Source organism: Perognathus longimembris, chromosome 10 (genome assembly GCF_023159225.1).
Source record: "Perognathus longimembris pacificus isolate PPM17 chromosome 10, ASM2315922v1, whole genome shotgun sequence".
In the NCBI taxonomy this organism is placed as follows: Eukaryota; Metazoa; Chordata; class Mammalia; order Rodentia; family Heteromyidae; genus Perognathus; species Perognathus longimembris.
Genome location: NC_063170.1, coordinates 57,873,160 through 57,889,895, shown reverse-complemented (window position 1 = coordinate 57,889,895; position 16,736 = coordinate 57,873,160). Strand labels below are relative to the sequence as shown.

The 16,736-nt window shown below is 39.5% G+C and overlaps 1 protein-coding gene across 9 annotated transcripts in view; it reads right to left on the bottom strand.

The window, feature by feature from the left end:
* Mitf (melanocyte inducing transcription factor) overlaps window positions 1–16,736 on the bottom strand; it is a 210,400-nt gene that overhangs the window by 85,484 nt on the left and 108,180 nt on the right. For 2 of the 9 annotated variants that reach the window (XM_048356142.1, XM_048356144.1), the window contains exon 1: window positions 8,722–9,550. The exons of 5 other annotated variants lie outside the window; for them this stretch is intronic. In XM_048356142.1, coding sequence (XP_048212099.1) covers window positions 8,722–8,777 — 56 coding nt within the window. In that variant the 5' untranslated portion in view covers window positions 8,778–9,550. Of the gene's footprint in view, window positions 1–8,721; window positions 9,553–16,736 lie in introns of those variants that run through there. 2 more of the 9 variants (XM_048356143.1, XM_048356145.1) reach the window with 2 other exon arrangements.

Sequence of the window (16,736 nt, the reverse complement as noted above, 5' to 3'; positions counted from 1 at the left end):
TTAGTGTTTTTCCCCTACATCTCCTACAGAAACAGTGGCCAGTGTTAATATCTCACTTATTATTTTAATAGTGTACTGATGTGCACAGTAAGAGAACAGTAAAATAATCTGTTTACTTGCTAAACATCTACTAAAAGAGCATCAGAAGAAAATGGACTTTCTTACTTTTGAATATGTGTTCAAAGCTGACAGGTCCTTTCTTAAGCCAACAATGAAGGGGTGTGGGAGAGAGGCTATTTGAAAATAAATAAGTAAGTGGTCTTACTAGTCAAAGCCTGTCAGGTCCAAACATTCTCGGAGAGACTGATCCTTTTGATAAAAACAGAAGCAAACCTTTGTACGATAGCAAATGCAGCTGCAGAATAATCGCACTAATTAGCTGCATAAGACAAGTCATTGGCCGTGATACTGGGGGGAAAATCCTTTCAATTAACAGTAAAGCATTCCTGGGATAAATTAAACTACTATCAACCACACCAAGGCTTCATACTTGAAAGTCAGTCATAAAATCATTTAAAGCATTTTCTGTATCTTTCCAGAGGAAAAAAAGGATACATGTTAATACAATAGACCAATAAAAGACCTACTAAAAATATTAAGTAGATTTTCTATCTATGCAAGTATAACAAGGCTCGGCTTATTGACGGTGTTTAAACAAAGAAAACACTGGAGTCACTTCATTGCACAAATAGCCTGCTGAATATTTCCAAGTTGTGGAGGATGAATCATGTTTCCTCAGCCTTTCCCTTCACCTTTTTGAACATCCCTTTTTGCTTAGATATAATGGGATCTGCAATGATCACATCAGAGACAGGAATGAAGGTATCTACATTTCCCTACACTAGCAGGACAAATGAGCACACTGTTTTCAACTCAAATTGAGGTTTACATGAGGATGACCCAGGTTGACTAGCATGGTTACTTTAACAAGGAAGATCTGATGACACCTAAGGAGAGATGTTCAAATGTATTTAATTTTAAAAGTGAACTGTTCATCCCTGAGCCCATGAATCTCAACCCTGGCTAGATAATCCTAATTCCATGAGTCTGAATCCTTTTAATCAGATTATGTAAAGGTCATTTATCCAACAAACAGACATTGGCAGGTGCTGGGACTACCTGGGATTTAACAGTTGAAAGTCATGATCACATTAATTCTTAGGAGATGTCTTAACATTAAGTAAATTATCTCCAATTTTTGGACTCTGATCTAGTTCCATATGCGAAAGGAAATATCTCTCCATCTGAAAGGAAAGTCAACTAGCACAGAGGCAACTGTCTTTACTACCACTTCCAGAGCTAAGCAACTCCTCTTGACACTGGGAATTGTTCCATGTTGGTTGGCTCAAGGAAGAAAGGCACTGAATGGTCTCAAGTTCTAGCTCAGTCATTGTTAAGGAATGGTCTTTCATCAGCCACTTGACATCTTTGAGCTTCTCTAAAACCCACCTCCACTAGGGACTGAGAGAGCAAAAACATTACCTAAATTAAAGTGATCAGTAAAATGACTGAAAAGGAGCATATGGACCAAAGGTGGCCACTGACCGGAGTTTGCACCTCTATTGCTGACTTTCTATTTTTAACCTTCAGAGTCTCTTCCTCCTCTACAATGTTATAGGTATACTGAACAGGGATTCTGAATTCTGGCACATTCTTCAATCCAAACAGTTATCAACCACTTGATAAGAATCAGAAGAATCAGAGAAATCAGTATCAAGAGTCAAGAATCAGTAAGAATCAGAAATTCCACTAGGTCCCATAGCCCAACATCCTACCACTAACCTTTGACAGTGGTGTCAATACCTCTTTATGAGACCCTGAGAATCAGTGCTGAGTCTCAGGAATCCAGTCACTTGGAACTCAGAGGGATAGAAGGAGCTCAACGACCTCTTCCTTGTTTCCTCTCTGCTACACACTCACCTCTAACTGTGGCCTCATGAATCCATATCCTTACACTATGGCTTTTCTTATTCATAGCATGTTTAATACATTGCCCCTTGGTATCGTGGTAAGAACTGAACTTTGTAGCAGACGTAAAAAGCTTAACATTATGACTAGGGAAAAATGATTTAAAAATTATAATATTAAGATATAAGAGTGTTACATCTTTTTGATACCAAAAAAAAAAAAAAAAAAGCACAGTCTTTTATAAAAGCCTGAGTTCAGGGACTGGGAATATGGCCTAGTGGCAAGAGTGATCACCTCGTATAAAAGCCTGAGTTCATGTGGGAACCATACAAGGTTTGTCTCATAGAGTTTAAGCAATCCCTGTTTAATTGTGAGAAGTTCACAAAGTTTTGCAGGGATAAATAGAAAAGCTAATTCTATCTGTATTTCTCTCATGAGCCATGAAAATTTTCTCTAGGAAAAAAAAATAATCTTCATGATAACCTTTCTATTGGAAGAGCTCAGATTCTGGTCTTTACTTGCAGTTAGGAATAATTTACTTATCCCCATGAGGCCCTGTGGCTGGAGTTCACAGAGGGCAGAGATACAGGAAGACCCAGTAGTATTCCCTTCATATTCAGGTAAGAAAATTATCCCACAGATAGGTAAGATACAGAAGCAGGGAATCATGGGATATTCCTATAACTGTAGCACTTGCAAGCCCAAGGCAAGAGGGGGAAGTTTCCAAGATGCAAAAAGCTGATTGCCACAATATCTGCTGGGGATATTGTCAAAAGTAAAGCTCCCCATTTCCATGGCTGGGACTTCTAATTTTACTATAGATAAGACCCAGGAACCAATCTGTCTACAAAAATTCTGTAGCTGATACTGATACTTAGCCATGTTTGGAAACTATGAGTAAAACATTCAAGATTACAGATCTATTCAGCAGGAGTGTTGGAACATGAACCCACACCTATGATTCTCAGAACAGAACACGTTCCTCTATGTCCATGGAAATTCCCATCCCACTGTCCATGTCCAGGGAGCCTGGCCAGATCCTCCAAGTCCCCGATCGCAAATTCCCCAGGTGAATGGGATGGGAGGAGAAATACCACCCAACATTGTCAAATGGGCCGTGAAACCAAACATCTATCCAGAAACTGCTGATGAACCTTGATGGCTGTGGTACCACTATTTTATTATTTTTTAAAAAAGGAACCAATAAGTAAACTCAACAGAAACTACCCCTTCCCAGTCTATTTTATCAGAAAAAAAAGAACTCTTAAGAATCTTTTCAGGGGCTGGGTATATAGCCTAGTGGCAAGAGTGCCTGCCTCGGATACACGAGGCCCTAGGTTCGATTCCCCAGCACCACATATGCAGAAAATGGCCAGAAGCGGCGCTGTGGCTCAAGTGGCAGAGTGCTAGCCTTGAGCGGGAAGAAGCCAGGGACAGTGCTTAGGCCCTGAGTCCAAGGCCCAGGACTGGCCAAAAAAAAAAAAGAATCTTTTCAAAGTGCCTCCACACACCAGGGCAGAGTTAGTGAGTGATCTTTTATTGTTTGCTTTGATTCTTTTAATGTTGGTACTGAGGCTTGAACTCAGAACCTCATGTCCTCCCTGGGCATATTCATTTGAGGCTGGTGCTCTACCACTTGATCCATGCCCCCACTTCTGGCTTTTTGCTGATTAGTTGGAGATAAGAATCTCTTGGATTTGTCTGCGCAGGATGGCTTTGAATTTCGATCCTAAGATCTCTACCTCCTGAATAGCTAAGATTTCAGGCATGAGCCACCAATGCCCAGCTACAAGGAGGGTTTATTTTTCACACTAAGTCCTGCTGTCTAAAGTTTCAGAGTGATCAGTTCCTCCATCTTTCCATTCCTTCCAGGAGGGAACTTTTTCAAGATGAACAGAGGAAACAAGTCCCAGTAAGGATCTGTATTGTCCCTGGTTCCAATGCTTTTAATGCTGGGAGAATCATCCATGCCCCTGTGGAAGGGAGCAGGTTTCACCTTGCAGTCAGACACTGAGATCTTTAGCATTGTGTCTTCACTAAATTTGGGCCTTAGTAGACAAGAAAAGGAATGAAAATCTTTTAGTTAGGATTCCAGCTTTTTTTGTTTCTTTTTCCTTTGAAACTTAGCATTCATAAATGCTCTAAGTTTCCAGTACAAAGAAAACAAAAGGGCTTGCAAAAGGCAGCATGACTTTCACCCCCTTGTTGTTTTTCTATAACCAATATAAATTTCCCAAAGGTTAGAAATGGCTAGACATTAGGGCTGTCATGTCTCCCAACTATGTAGCAGTGGAGATTTGTACCTTTAGCTGTATAAAAAGGGGAAAACATTGTGATCATGTGGTGCCACCAGTGACACAGAAGTTAAAATCTCGATCTTTTCTTTTGAACCCCAAGTCTCCAGCTAGTTGATAAAATGTGAACAATCCTGATCTTCTGGGGACACCATGTTCTGTAAGCTGGACTTTCAGCATTTACCAGATAAGAGTAATCACAGTAATTTCTTAGATCAAAATAAAAGAGAACCTCAATAAGACTCTCAGCATATTAACACTTGCTGAAAGAAGATACAAAATATGATATCTTGGGGGTATGGGAAAAAGAATCTTCATCGATCTTATATAGTCATTTTCATTTTCTAATTCTGTACAGACTTATACACATAATACTTCAGACATAGGTATGTATTATATATACATATAAAAATATGCATATACATATGCAAACATATAGGATAAATAGAAGGCTTTGAAGGGATAGAATGAAAAATACTTCATGGAGAGAAAGGATCAACTATGTTTAGAGACCTCTGTAACATTTGACCAGTTCTTTCCCAAGCTACTTTCAGCACCAGATTTTGTTAATCTGGTATTTTTACCACTCCTCAAGTATTTCCTACTTCCGCCAACTCCAAAGAGGGATGTCAATCTGTTCCTAGGAGGTAATTTTGACTAAGATGTGGATTTTGCCATTTCCTCTTTTTTTTTTTTAAACCACAACCGGTCTTCATTTTCCAAGTTGTCACAATGAGTTGGGGCCCTCTTAACACTCTGCTTCTTTCAAGGAACTTGCCTCTGAGAGCCAGACCACTGAGAGTAGAAAACAGACAGAGTTGAAGTGTCCCACAGTCCATTTTCTGTCTTTCAGATCAAACTTCCTTCCACTTAACCACACTCTTTTAATTCTTATTGACTCTATCTACAACAATGGAATTCCACTCATATCCAGCTCCTGTGTTTTTAAAAAGCTCTGAATGTGATACCTATTATGAGGTAGAAGTAATAGGGCATTAAGGTGGTTTTTAAAACAGCATTTTTTTAAACTCCCAAACTGGGGGGTAAGGGGGATTGGGAACAACTAATGTCAGAATTTAGACATGAATAAGAAAGTAACTGGAAGAAAACATTGTAAAGGGGCTGGGAATGTGATAGGGTGCTTGCCTAGCATGCACACGCCGTGGGTTCGATTCCTCAATACCACATAAACAGAAACAGCTAGAAGTGGCATTGTGGTTTGAGTGGTAGAGTGCTAGCCTTGAGCAAAAGAAGCCTGGGACAGTGCCCAGGCTCTGAGCTCAAGCCCCAGGACTGAAAACACATCAAAACAACCAACACCAACAACAAAACATTTAAAGGTAGGAAGCCCTTTTGTAAATACTCAAATAACTGCCTCTAGGACAGGTCATGAGCCTTTTCTTGTCTAAACAAAATGTGAAAGGGCTGCAGAAGATTCCAACTGTTTTGGCTAATCATCATGTAACATTTGCTGCACAACATATCTACTAAGTGCAAAGTTGGTTACACCATGTTGAAATCCACACAAAAGTACCTACTATGATGTCAGGAGCAGTTTACATGTGCACCTGCCCTCATTGAAGGAACACTCTTACAAACAGGAGGCATGGCTTCCAGGGATTACATAGTATTGCATGCCTGCCCAGAAAACTATTCCAGTTATTTGGAAAAGTGCCCTGATTCTACTTTAATGAAGCAGCTTCCCTCTCTCCCGTTTCATCCAGTTGTACTGTTGCTATGGCCTCCAGACGTGGAAACACAAGCCATACTTGGCTAATGGGTACATCCATCCGTTGGCTGCAGAAACTGATAATCCGTGTCTTTGACTGGAATTATCCTGGTAAAGCAAGTATCTTTTTTTTTTTTTCCAGTCCTGGGGCTTGAATTCAGGTCTTGGGCACTGTCCCTGAGCTTCTTTGGCTCAAGGCTAGCACTCTACCACTGGAGCCACAGCACTACTTCTGGCTTTTTCTGTGTATGTGGTACTGAGGAATTGAACTGAGGGCTTCATGCATTCTAGGCAAGCACTCTACCACTAAGGAACATTCCCAGCCCAAGCAATTATCTCTATGCTAAACTATTTGACAGAAAACTACTGTAGCATCCAGACTTAATCCCGCAACCTCAACTACATTATGAATTAGTAATTCTGAAAACAAGATGGGAGAAATCTATTCAATAGAAAACAAGAGGAATAAATCCTGATCCACTTAATAGTTCATGGGAAAATAATTGAATGTCACACAGATAAGTGATCAGAATGCCTGGGTTGAAATCCTCACTCTATCATTTCTTAGCTGTATGACTTGGGCAGGATTTCTACATGCTCACACTTTAGCTTCCCCATCTGTAAAACGTAAATAGAAAAAGCAGCTTGTCAAAAGGCAGCTCTAAGAACTAAATGTATTAATACAAGTAAGAGGCTTAGAATGGAGCCCATCAACAATGTGGACAATAAATAAAAGTTCAACAATAAAATCCTCTATACAGACTTAATTTCAAAACAGCATGCTCTGAACATCCTAATATTTAAAAACTAGTTAAAAACTGACAAGAAATACGATATTCTAAAATATTGCCTTTTGCTGTAATGTCTCTTTCATCTCCTATAGGAAATTATTATAGAACTAATTCACAGTTTGTGCCTTCCTCAATGAACAGGCCTAAGAAAAGTTAATGGGCAACAACTTTGTGTACAAATTTTGTCCAGGGTGCTTGCTAGGAATTTCATTTGGAGAGTTTATAAGGGATGTATGGCCCTACGGCAGGTATTTTAGTTAACTGAACAATATAATTAAGGATTCATTTGGGTGAAAATTTACTTATGACAATATGCTATACCAGAATGGGTACATTTCATCCAGTGGTATCATCCACTAATTTGCTTTAAGTTTGTATTTAATTTAAAAAACCCACTATGCAGGGAATTAGTGACTCATATCTATAATCTGAGCTGCTCAGGAGGCTGAGCAGCTTTTGAAACCAGGCAAGGAAGGAAATTGCATGAGATTCTTATCTCTAGTTAACTAGCAAAAGGCCAAAAGTGGAGCTGTGGTTCAAGTGGTAGAGTGCTAGCCTTGAGCAAAAACACTAAGGGAGAGCACTCAGACCATGAGTTCAAGCCCCAGTACACGTGTACGTGCACACACACACACACACACACACACACACACACACAAAAGGTATGTGGTATACTCTTGTAGTGTATGAATCATGAAGAACTGACATCATCTCCCCAGTATCTCATTCGTAAGGCAGAAATTTGTCCAATTCCTGGCATAATGATATCTTAAACATGTAACTATACATACTTTGTTCATAAAATGACCTAACATTTTAGAGATGAGCAATCAATTGTTTTAATGATACACAGAATGAAAAAAAAAAATCTAAAGCAGCTACAAATGTAACTCAGTAGCAACAGAAGCACCAGGAATTAGAAACTGTTTTTAAAACTACCTTTTCTAAGACCTTTTATGGATGTATCTGCTGAAACTAACGGACTTTCACCCACATTTCAATTGATGGGAATTTTATTTTTTAAGAATCCAATTCTAAAAATAGTTATGCTACATCTAGTATTTTTCCATTCTTCCTGCTGGCTTTAGCACACCTTCCCAAGCTGCTGGGCAGAATGCCTCTCTCACTTAATCAGAATCTCTCCCATGACCCAGGAACGCTCAGTAAATAATTATTAAGCTACAGAGGTGGATTTGCATAAGTTGATTTGCTTGAATGCTTATTCACTTAGGAGCCCAGCTTTTCATACTGGTTTTGGAATCTTATCGCCTACCAGTGCAAGTCAATGTTAAAGCTGGGGAGAAGTGTGGGGGGAGGGCTGTTATTCACTTAGTATGTCTCCACTTTAGTATTGCTTTCAGACTGCCAATTTCAAACCTGTCCTACATTTCTATACCAGCCAAATGATTCTGATATCGAGATATTTTGTTTTTCTCTTTAAAAAGAAAAATATCAACATACAAAAACTGCAAAGGAGACATTTATCAATGGAACTGATATCACTGCAGGAAAGACAGGGAGAAAAAGGGAGAGATAGAGAGAATCCAAAGTGTTTACAATGGAATAGTTTTGAAAAATGTTACTAGTAAGCATACTGTTTTCTAAAAGAAAATTCTTTTCTGTTTTCCATAACAGAGCCGGGCTGCAGTCTCCCTTGAAATCATAAATCAAGCTCTGTTCTAACAGATTTTTCTTGTCATTGTTCATTTAAAACCAATATTCAATTTGAATGAGACAGCAAAGACAATGGACTAGCATTCATTGTGCCCCTTCCCAAAGTAGTTGATATCCTTCTCCCATCCACCCATCAGAAGTTATGCAGAAACTGATTAAAGCCAGAAACAGAGTCACAGCTCCAGTACTTATAATTCCCTCTGTATTCTGTAATTCAGTATTTATAATTCCTCCTCTGTCCTCCCCCACAGAAAAAACAACAATAATAACATAATGTTCCTGCTAAGTGGTCCCAAGATTATGTCCAGAATAAAACTTCACTTACAGATACAAGCTTTCAAAGGAGCATGGCATGAACATCTGAAATCTAAGCGCCTCCATCTTTTTTCCTTTAAGGTGTTCTGCGAGCCCTTGGCGAAGAGTGAAAGTCAAAGTTAGTTCTGGCACACGCTGTGTCACTAGGGGTGGCTCCTGATAAGGCCCTGGAAACTCCAATCCAAACACAGCTCCCCGCTACAACGGTGCCTGGTGTCTGTCTGCAATAGCAGACCTGTTTAATCCAGTACCTACAGCACCTGCAGGACAAATTGCTGCCTCCTTTGGCATAAAGGCGGGACCCAGGACCCAGGCCCAATGGACAGAGATCCACCCAGCAGCTGGGCAGCCCTGGGGATGCTGCCTTAGCCTCCCCTGCTCAGGCACCAGTTCAGGCTTACAGGGGCTGTGTATTTCTAGATAACTTGAAGAGAGGCAATTTCACACCCCGGTGGCTATTTAACACTTAATGGACTCACAGCATGGTGGGGGGGGGGGCGGTGAGGGGTGGTTGGAGAGGATAGCTCCAGCCCCCTTCTCTTTTGGGGAGATCTTGGGCATGGACTCTGTGCAGCTTTCATTGTTTTGCATCCATGCCTGGGCATTTCTGGAGCTTGGGAAGTGAGCATAACCTTCTGCTGACAGGTTAAGAGATCTGCACAGCTTCTGTTAGCCTTGGGCCCCAGGAACGCAAGAAGGGCTGTGCTTAGCCACATCCGGGTGGAGGTAAAACATAAACTGCTTCTAACAGTGAGCCCCATCAAGCACCTTCAGGCTGTGCATCCTTACACCTCACCCAATCCTATTCTGAACACACCGGTATACAAGAAAGAAAAGCAGCAAAACATGTTCTCAAACACACACACACACACACACTAAAATAAAATAAAATAAAATGCAGACATGACAGCATCAACATTATCAAATATTTATGCAGCAACTCCAGACTCAGCACACAGAAGCCTCCTTACAGTTAGAAAATAGGACTGGCTGCCTTGCCCTATCACATACAATCCGAAGGTCAGAACAATGACACATGGCACTGACAAGCCGCATACCCAGGGCAAGGAACTTCACCTCTCTGTGCTCAAGAGTTTCTCTCCAAACTGAACAGATAGAAAACCATTCAGTCACTACACACTATAATTAGATTGGAATTATATAATAATAGGAAATATCCAGCTAAGGATCTCAGCCAACCAAATTCTGGTTATTCTTTGCTCACCATTCATTCATTCATTCATTGGTCTAGTGAGTATTTTTACATTTACTTTTTTATCCAGAATATATTTTTATTTTTAACTTTTATATTGTTATTGTGAAGGTGATGAACAGAGGGGTCACAGTGACATACATCGGGTAATGAGTACATTTCTTTTTGAACAGTGTCACTTCTTCCCTTGTTCTCTCCCAGCTTTTCCCTCCCAAACAAGTTGTATATAGTTCATTTCCAACATGGTGTCTAGTGAGCATCACTGTTGCATTTGTTCACCCCTGGTCCCACCATTTCTGTGCTCTGCCTTACCCTCCCCCAAACAGATAAACTTACATACAAGATAAAAGATACAGAAATCAAAAATAGCAGCAAAGGAGAACAAAAAGGAAAAATAATTTTAAAAAAAACTTTTTTTCCCATTTCTTGGAATTCATTTTGAAAAACATCATTTATATGATCATATGCACATAGCTACTGAGCCTCTTGATACTCTCCTAAGAAAATCCTCTTTAGGTCTCACTGTGTGAATGTTTAGAGTCCTGTTTGATTTATCATGTCCAAGTGTAATTTTTTTGTTTTTTATCATCCTGTGTGTTTGCTTGTAGACTTATGGGTATATTCTAGTTATAACAAATGAGGGAAACCATGCAACCCATTTTTTTTTGGGGGGGTGGTTCCTGGCTTAGTTCACTTAATATGATTTTAACCAAGTCTTTCCATGTCTTTATGAACAGTGCAGTGTCATTCTTTCTGATAGAAGAATGGAATTCCATTGTGTATATATATACCCTAGTGAGTATTTTTTAAAACACCTCCTCTGTCCTGGGCACTGTAGAAACACTTAAAAGTGGGCAACACATATCAAATAATCATATAAATCTGTCATGATAAATGTGGTAATTGCTATGAGAAGATGAAACAGGAAACATCTCAAAGTCAGAAAAGGTTGCCATCCCTAAGGAGGGAAAATGGCTGAGGTCTCGGCAGAATGAGAGGTGGAGGGAGAATTTCCCAGGCAGCAACAGCAGCACACAAAAAGCCCTGAGGTTGGAAGTTAGCAGAGGAATTCACTGAGCCTAGTGAAGGCAGGGTGGGAAAAGCATGGTACCCAGGAGACAAAGTAGTGTCCAGGCCAGGACATACAAGATTGGGAAGGGCAGGACAGGGTCATTGCTTTTGTCCCAAGATGAATAAGAAACCACCGGGAGCTTGTAAACAGGGCAGCAAGAGCTCAGACTAGAGTTTTTAGAAAGGGTTTTCTGGCCTCTAGATGAGAACCAATTAGAAGACAGATGGAATTAGTTACTGCAATGTTTAGGTAGAAGTTTGCACCAAAAAAGGTAAAAAAAGAAAAAGAGTAGAAAGGACAAAATCAAAAGTCCAAAGGGTTTTATTCAGGCTGAAAACCTGGGAAGGACAATTAGCCCTGAGGGAGAGGTGGGGAGCTCAGGGACAATGCCCAGGCCCTGAGTTCAAGCCCCATTACCAGCACCAAAAAGAAAAAGAAAAAAGCTCATATGATGTCACTTTGGGTTAGTGCTGCCTAACCTGGGTTGATAGTGGCTCATTATGAGAATCAAGGCAAAACATACAGTGCAATCAAAAGACAAAGGAAAGGAGAGGCTATAGACTTACTGTATTGAGACCTTCAAGGCATTACTTTTTATAAGATGGAAGCAGACTTGTTCCCACCTTGAGTATTAGGTGGAGCTGCATTAAGTTGCCCAAGCAAATTTTAGACTGAAATTATGACACATTACACACTGACACCCAGGGAAAAGTGGATGCCCTCCATGGGCTTTAAAACTGACCAGGAAACCCAGAGGATCAAATCTAGACATTTGGCAGTGTGTGGAGACAAATACCCTTTGCCATGTTCAGCCGGCAGCACCATGTGACTTCTTATTCTGACGACAGATAATCCACCCCCTAATCCCCCCAAAAAGATTTCCATTCGCCATTTATATACATGTTCACATAAAATTACTTTAATGCATAGGAACTCAATGTATTTATGGTGCTTGAGAAGCGTCAAATGATGCTAGTATTCCCAAGGAATCTCCCTGGACAGAGCAACTGCAATCTACCATGAAAGGGGGACTAAGGCTTAACTTAAATGTACATATCTGCCACTATCTCCAAAGTTTAGGAAGTGTTCCATGTGCCCCCAATACTAAAACATTACCCTCAAATCACCGCCAACTATCCAGAGTGATTTTTGAACACCAGAAGCCAAGGATGACAGTTACCTCCCTAGAAGAATAAGCAGTCTGCAGTTTGATGGACAATAAATATAACTATAGCAAGCAAATCTACAGTGTTCAGGCAGCAGCAGTCTTGGGCATATCCTGAGTTTGTAACCATGTGAAGTACATATGAATATTTACAACACAACCTGACACACACACATTCAAGGCCTAACATCAAATACAAATTAAGAGCTAAGGGAAAAATATTAAAAATATCAAACAGCAAAATAAGTAGTACTTGCCACTGTATTATTAATAATTTAATTTGAAATTTAAATTTTTTCTTGCCCTCCAATGCATCCCAAATCTGAATTCCTATTCCTGGTCCTGAAATGCAACAAATCAACCAGTTATAAAAAGTCTTCCTGACTGACCCTTTAATGCTGAAGTAGGAGTTAAAACAATCAGCCATCCAAGTGACAGCCACTTTTTCTTTGGAAGCTAAATTGGGCTTTGGAATCTTTTGGAAGGAAAAATCCAATCACTACTCTAACAGAGAAAAGGAAGAGATAAGAAGTTTTACTTGTCATTCTGTCTAAAATGTAGCTAAAGAAAAGCTACAGTTTTTATCATGCTTTGGGATTCTTGTTTTATTTGGGGATTAAAGATCCTACTGTTCCCCAAGCTTGCCATTTTATGGTTTTTTTCCCCCTTTGATAACCATTGTTCTTTTCAGTGAGCTCCTACCCCTACTTACTAGTTGACAACAATTAGCCAATAATGGCTCACTAAGGACCAGGCATTATAGCAGCCCAAGACTACCTCCTCCATATGACTTCAGAAGACCCACCTAGTCTTATGATCCCAATAAATGCTCCCTCTTCTTACCAGAAGCACATGGGGAGCCTTTTCTTTATCCCATCCTCTTATATGGAGGAGATGCTAAAAGTAAAAAATGTCAAAGATCTTGGTCCCAACAAATAATGAATTTGACTAGGAAAAGGTTAAGAATTCTACATGGGCTAAAGATTCTCATGAGAGTCTAGTGTGGAAACAATGAATAGCCAATGTAACATAAAACAGATAGGAGTCATAGATGATGTGTTGTATGTGAATTTTCTCTAACTGGTAGTGGGAAAATACTCAAGGACAAGATTTCTGTATCTGTTGAATAAACAGGTTTCTTATAGAATTTAATTCTGCAAAGTATCCACTAGGAGTTACACAGAGACCTTCTTGCTTGCTCCAGAGGACTCCTTCTCACTGCTGGTTCCTTCTCACCTGTGGATGTGGTCACCTTTTATCCTCAGGTAGGACTTCCCTGAGCATCCTTCCAATGGCAGAAACATCCACTCCTGCCTTTTGTTCTCTAAGTGTTAGCCCCTTTGTTTTATGGCACTTAATTCATCTATTAGTCATTTTATTTGCTTTGTTCTTGAAGGGGATGGAATCCTTTATGCATATTTATTCTCATATAGCAAGTGCTCAATAAGTATTTTGCTAGCTGGATTATAGATTCATGGAGAGACAAATGATAAAAGGAAGAGAGATTAGGTAAGAACGGATCCATAAAATATTACTTAGAGTTATATTGAATTAGTCGAGAAGTTCAGGGACATAAATGGGTCACACAAATATATAATTTTTATTTGGGAGTTTTTAAGTGGCTGAGCACAAATGATTTTCATGGATAAAGTATTAGGGTACAGGTACAGGGAACTGGGCCAGTGTTCTAATTTGAACCACCACAGCATGACTTAAGGAAAATTTTTAATGACTACCTATCTGCAGAAATAACCATTCAGTACCACTCAATCACATTTTTGTCTCTCCTGCCTTGTTTCTGTTTTTCCTTCCTACAGAGACCGATTTCCCTGCAAGAATATGACAGCATCCTCTGAAAGACAAGCTAAGCACATTGTACCTGGTACCCAGAGAAACCCTTCATGATGGTCAAGACGACAGGAAAGATGAAGATGACCCCGCTGCATAAACCTGACTTTGACCTTCTAAATATCCTTACAGATCTGGATGCTTGTGCAAACAGGCAAGGGCAGAAAAAACTAATGTTAAGACTCTTTAGAAACACCTTTGCACAACTAAAGATAAGAATAAATAATAAACAAACTCTTTTGAGAAAACTATCTTGAGAATAAAAACACAATCCACTAAAGAGGCATCTCACATCCTGTCTGATGTGACTTCACAGAGACAGATATATAAGCTATTAGTATGGCTTTATTCTTTAATGTTATAATCAATGAACCTAATTAATCCACTCTCACACACAACAAGCATAAACTGTTCACACACTAGCTGGCCTTATCTAACTTCTGAGTCTCACATTTCCATCTATACCGTATTTATATGACCTTTTGTATAGATCGACGTGATAGCGATGATAGTCTATGAGTTCTAATAGTAGACAAGCAAAGCTAGCACCAGAAACCTCCTCTAGTTCAATGTGTGGATTATGTTTTTAACTTACTTATTTTTATTATAAGCCACGGAGCATATTATATATGTAAATAAGCAAAACTGGATGAAATTGAAAAAACTAGAACCTCTCTGTACTCAGATTAGCTTGTGTGAAATAGTCAAATTTCCCAAATGTCTGAAGCATCTCAAGTACCCCCCTTTTATACTAATGACATCCAGTTCAGTTATGCTGAGCAAACAGGATCTAAAAATGGCAAAAATAATATTTGCACAAAAATCCTTCCTGTCTGTTGATTAAATCCAATCAATCATAATAAACTCAATATGCATTAGTTTTCTGATTCTAATTCACACTCTAGGGAGTCTTGCCTATAATCAAAGTGTATATTTATGTCGATAGTGAAAGTTAAAATAACCAATATTTTAAATTAATAGCCTGTGTAATTTCAAGTAATACTGCCATAAAGTGACACAGAGAAAAAAATTACATCTTTCCTTGAAAAACATGAAGCCTTGTGTTCTAAAAATGTAGTGCCTGATTCTTACTTTAACATTTACTAAGTATTATTTAACTGCCAGCCATAATAGGGCAGGCTATGTTATAGAAAAGCAATACTTGCAAAACTGTTTGGTGTAAGTGAACTGAACACCTCATGGGGGGAAAGGGAAAGGGGGGAAGGGAGGGGGGTATGAGGGACGAGGTAACAAACAGTACAAGTAATGTATCCAATGCCTAACGTATGATACTGTAACCTCTCTGTACATCAGTTTGATAATAAAAATTTGAAAAAAAAAAGAAAGGGAATATAATAAACATTCCAAATCTGATTCCTAATGTGTTTTTTTTAATTTACTTATTTCATTTTCTTTTTCGTGGGCCTTGAACTCAGGACTTGGACATTGCTCCTGAGTCTTTTCACTCAAGGCTAGTGTTCCACTTTTCTAGAGGTTAATTGGAGATAAGAGTCTCATAGACTTTCCTGGCTTCAAACCACAATCCTGCTATCAGCCTCCTGAGTAGCTATGATTACAGGTGGGAGCCACTGGCTCCCCCAGCTTAAAAGTTTATTTTTAAGAGGTATGAACAAGATCATGAATGATGGAAAAGTAAAAACCATTCTTATTAAAACACATTCATTTTATCAATTATGTATTGAGTATCTACTATGTCCTAAGCTGTATTTAATATGCTTGATCTACCATCTGGGTTATAGTATAGACTAGATTCTTTTTTTTCTTCCCAGTCCTGGGGCTTGAACTCAGGGCCTGAGTACTGTCCCTGAGCTTCTGTGGCTCAAGGGTAGCACTCTACACTTGAGCTACAGTGCTACTTTCAGCCTTTTCTGTTTATGGGGTACTAAGGAATTGAACCCAGGGTTTCATGCATGCTAGGCAAGCACTCTACCACTAAGCCACATTCTCAGCCTAGACCAGACTCTTTAAAGACCTGTTTTAGATTAATTTTGAACAGTAAAATCATTTGCTACTTTAAACAGACTCCTTGGAAACTTCATGGATTAGTGATGGTAAAGTACCATCCACAATGGTATTCCTGATAATAAGGCTTGTTAGTTCCTAATACTTGATCAAGGATGGATGCATTTTCATTTCTTTATTTTTTTTTTTTTATTTTTTTTTTTTGGCCAGTCCTGGGCCTTGGACTCAGGGCCTGAGCACTGTCCCTGGCTTCTTCCCGCTCAAGGCTAGCACTCTGCCACTTGAGCCACAGCGCCACTTCTGGCCGTTTTCTGTATATGTGGTGCTGGGGAATCGAACCTAGGGCCTCGTGTATCCGAGGCAGGCACTCTTGCCACTAGGCTATATCCCCAGCCCGCATTTTCATTTCTTGGTGACTCAAAACATGAAAAGACAATCGGAACAGAGCATAGCTTGGGAAAGGAGGATGGGGAGGGTCATGCGGAAGCCCACACTGATCCTTGTACCTCATATTTACATACACATTCACATTTATTCTCTTTATTTAAACAAAGAAATCAAGGCCCCTAAAATGAACACATTACAAGTCATGGATCTGGACTTTACAGCTAACTGCAAGGCCCACAGACTTCTCCATCTGTCTCGGTTTCAAGTTTCTATAAGCTTCTCAATTATCACAAAAGCAAACTCATCTCAGAATTAGAACCTGCACTGGAGTGGCTTCTTGATTCTCTATACTCCCCA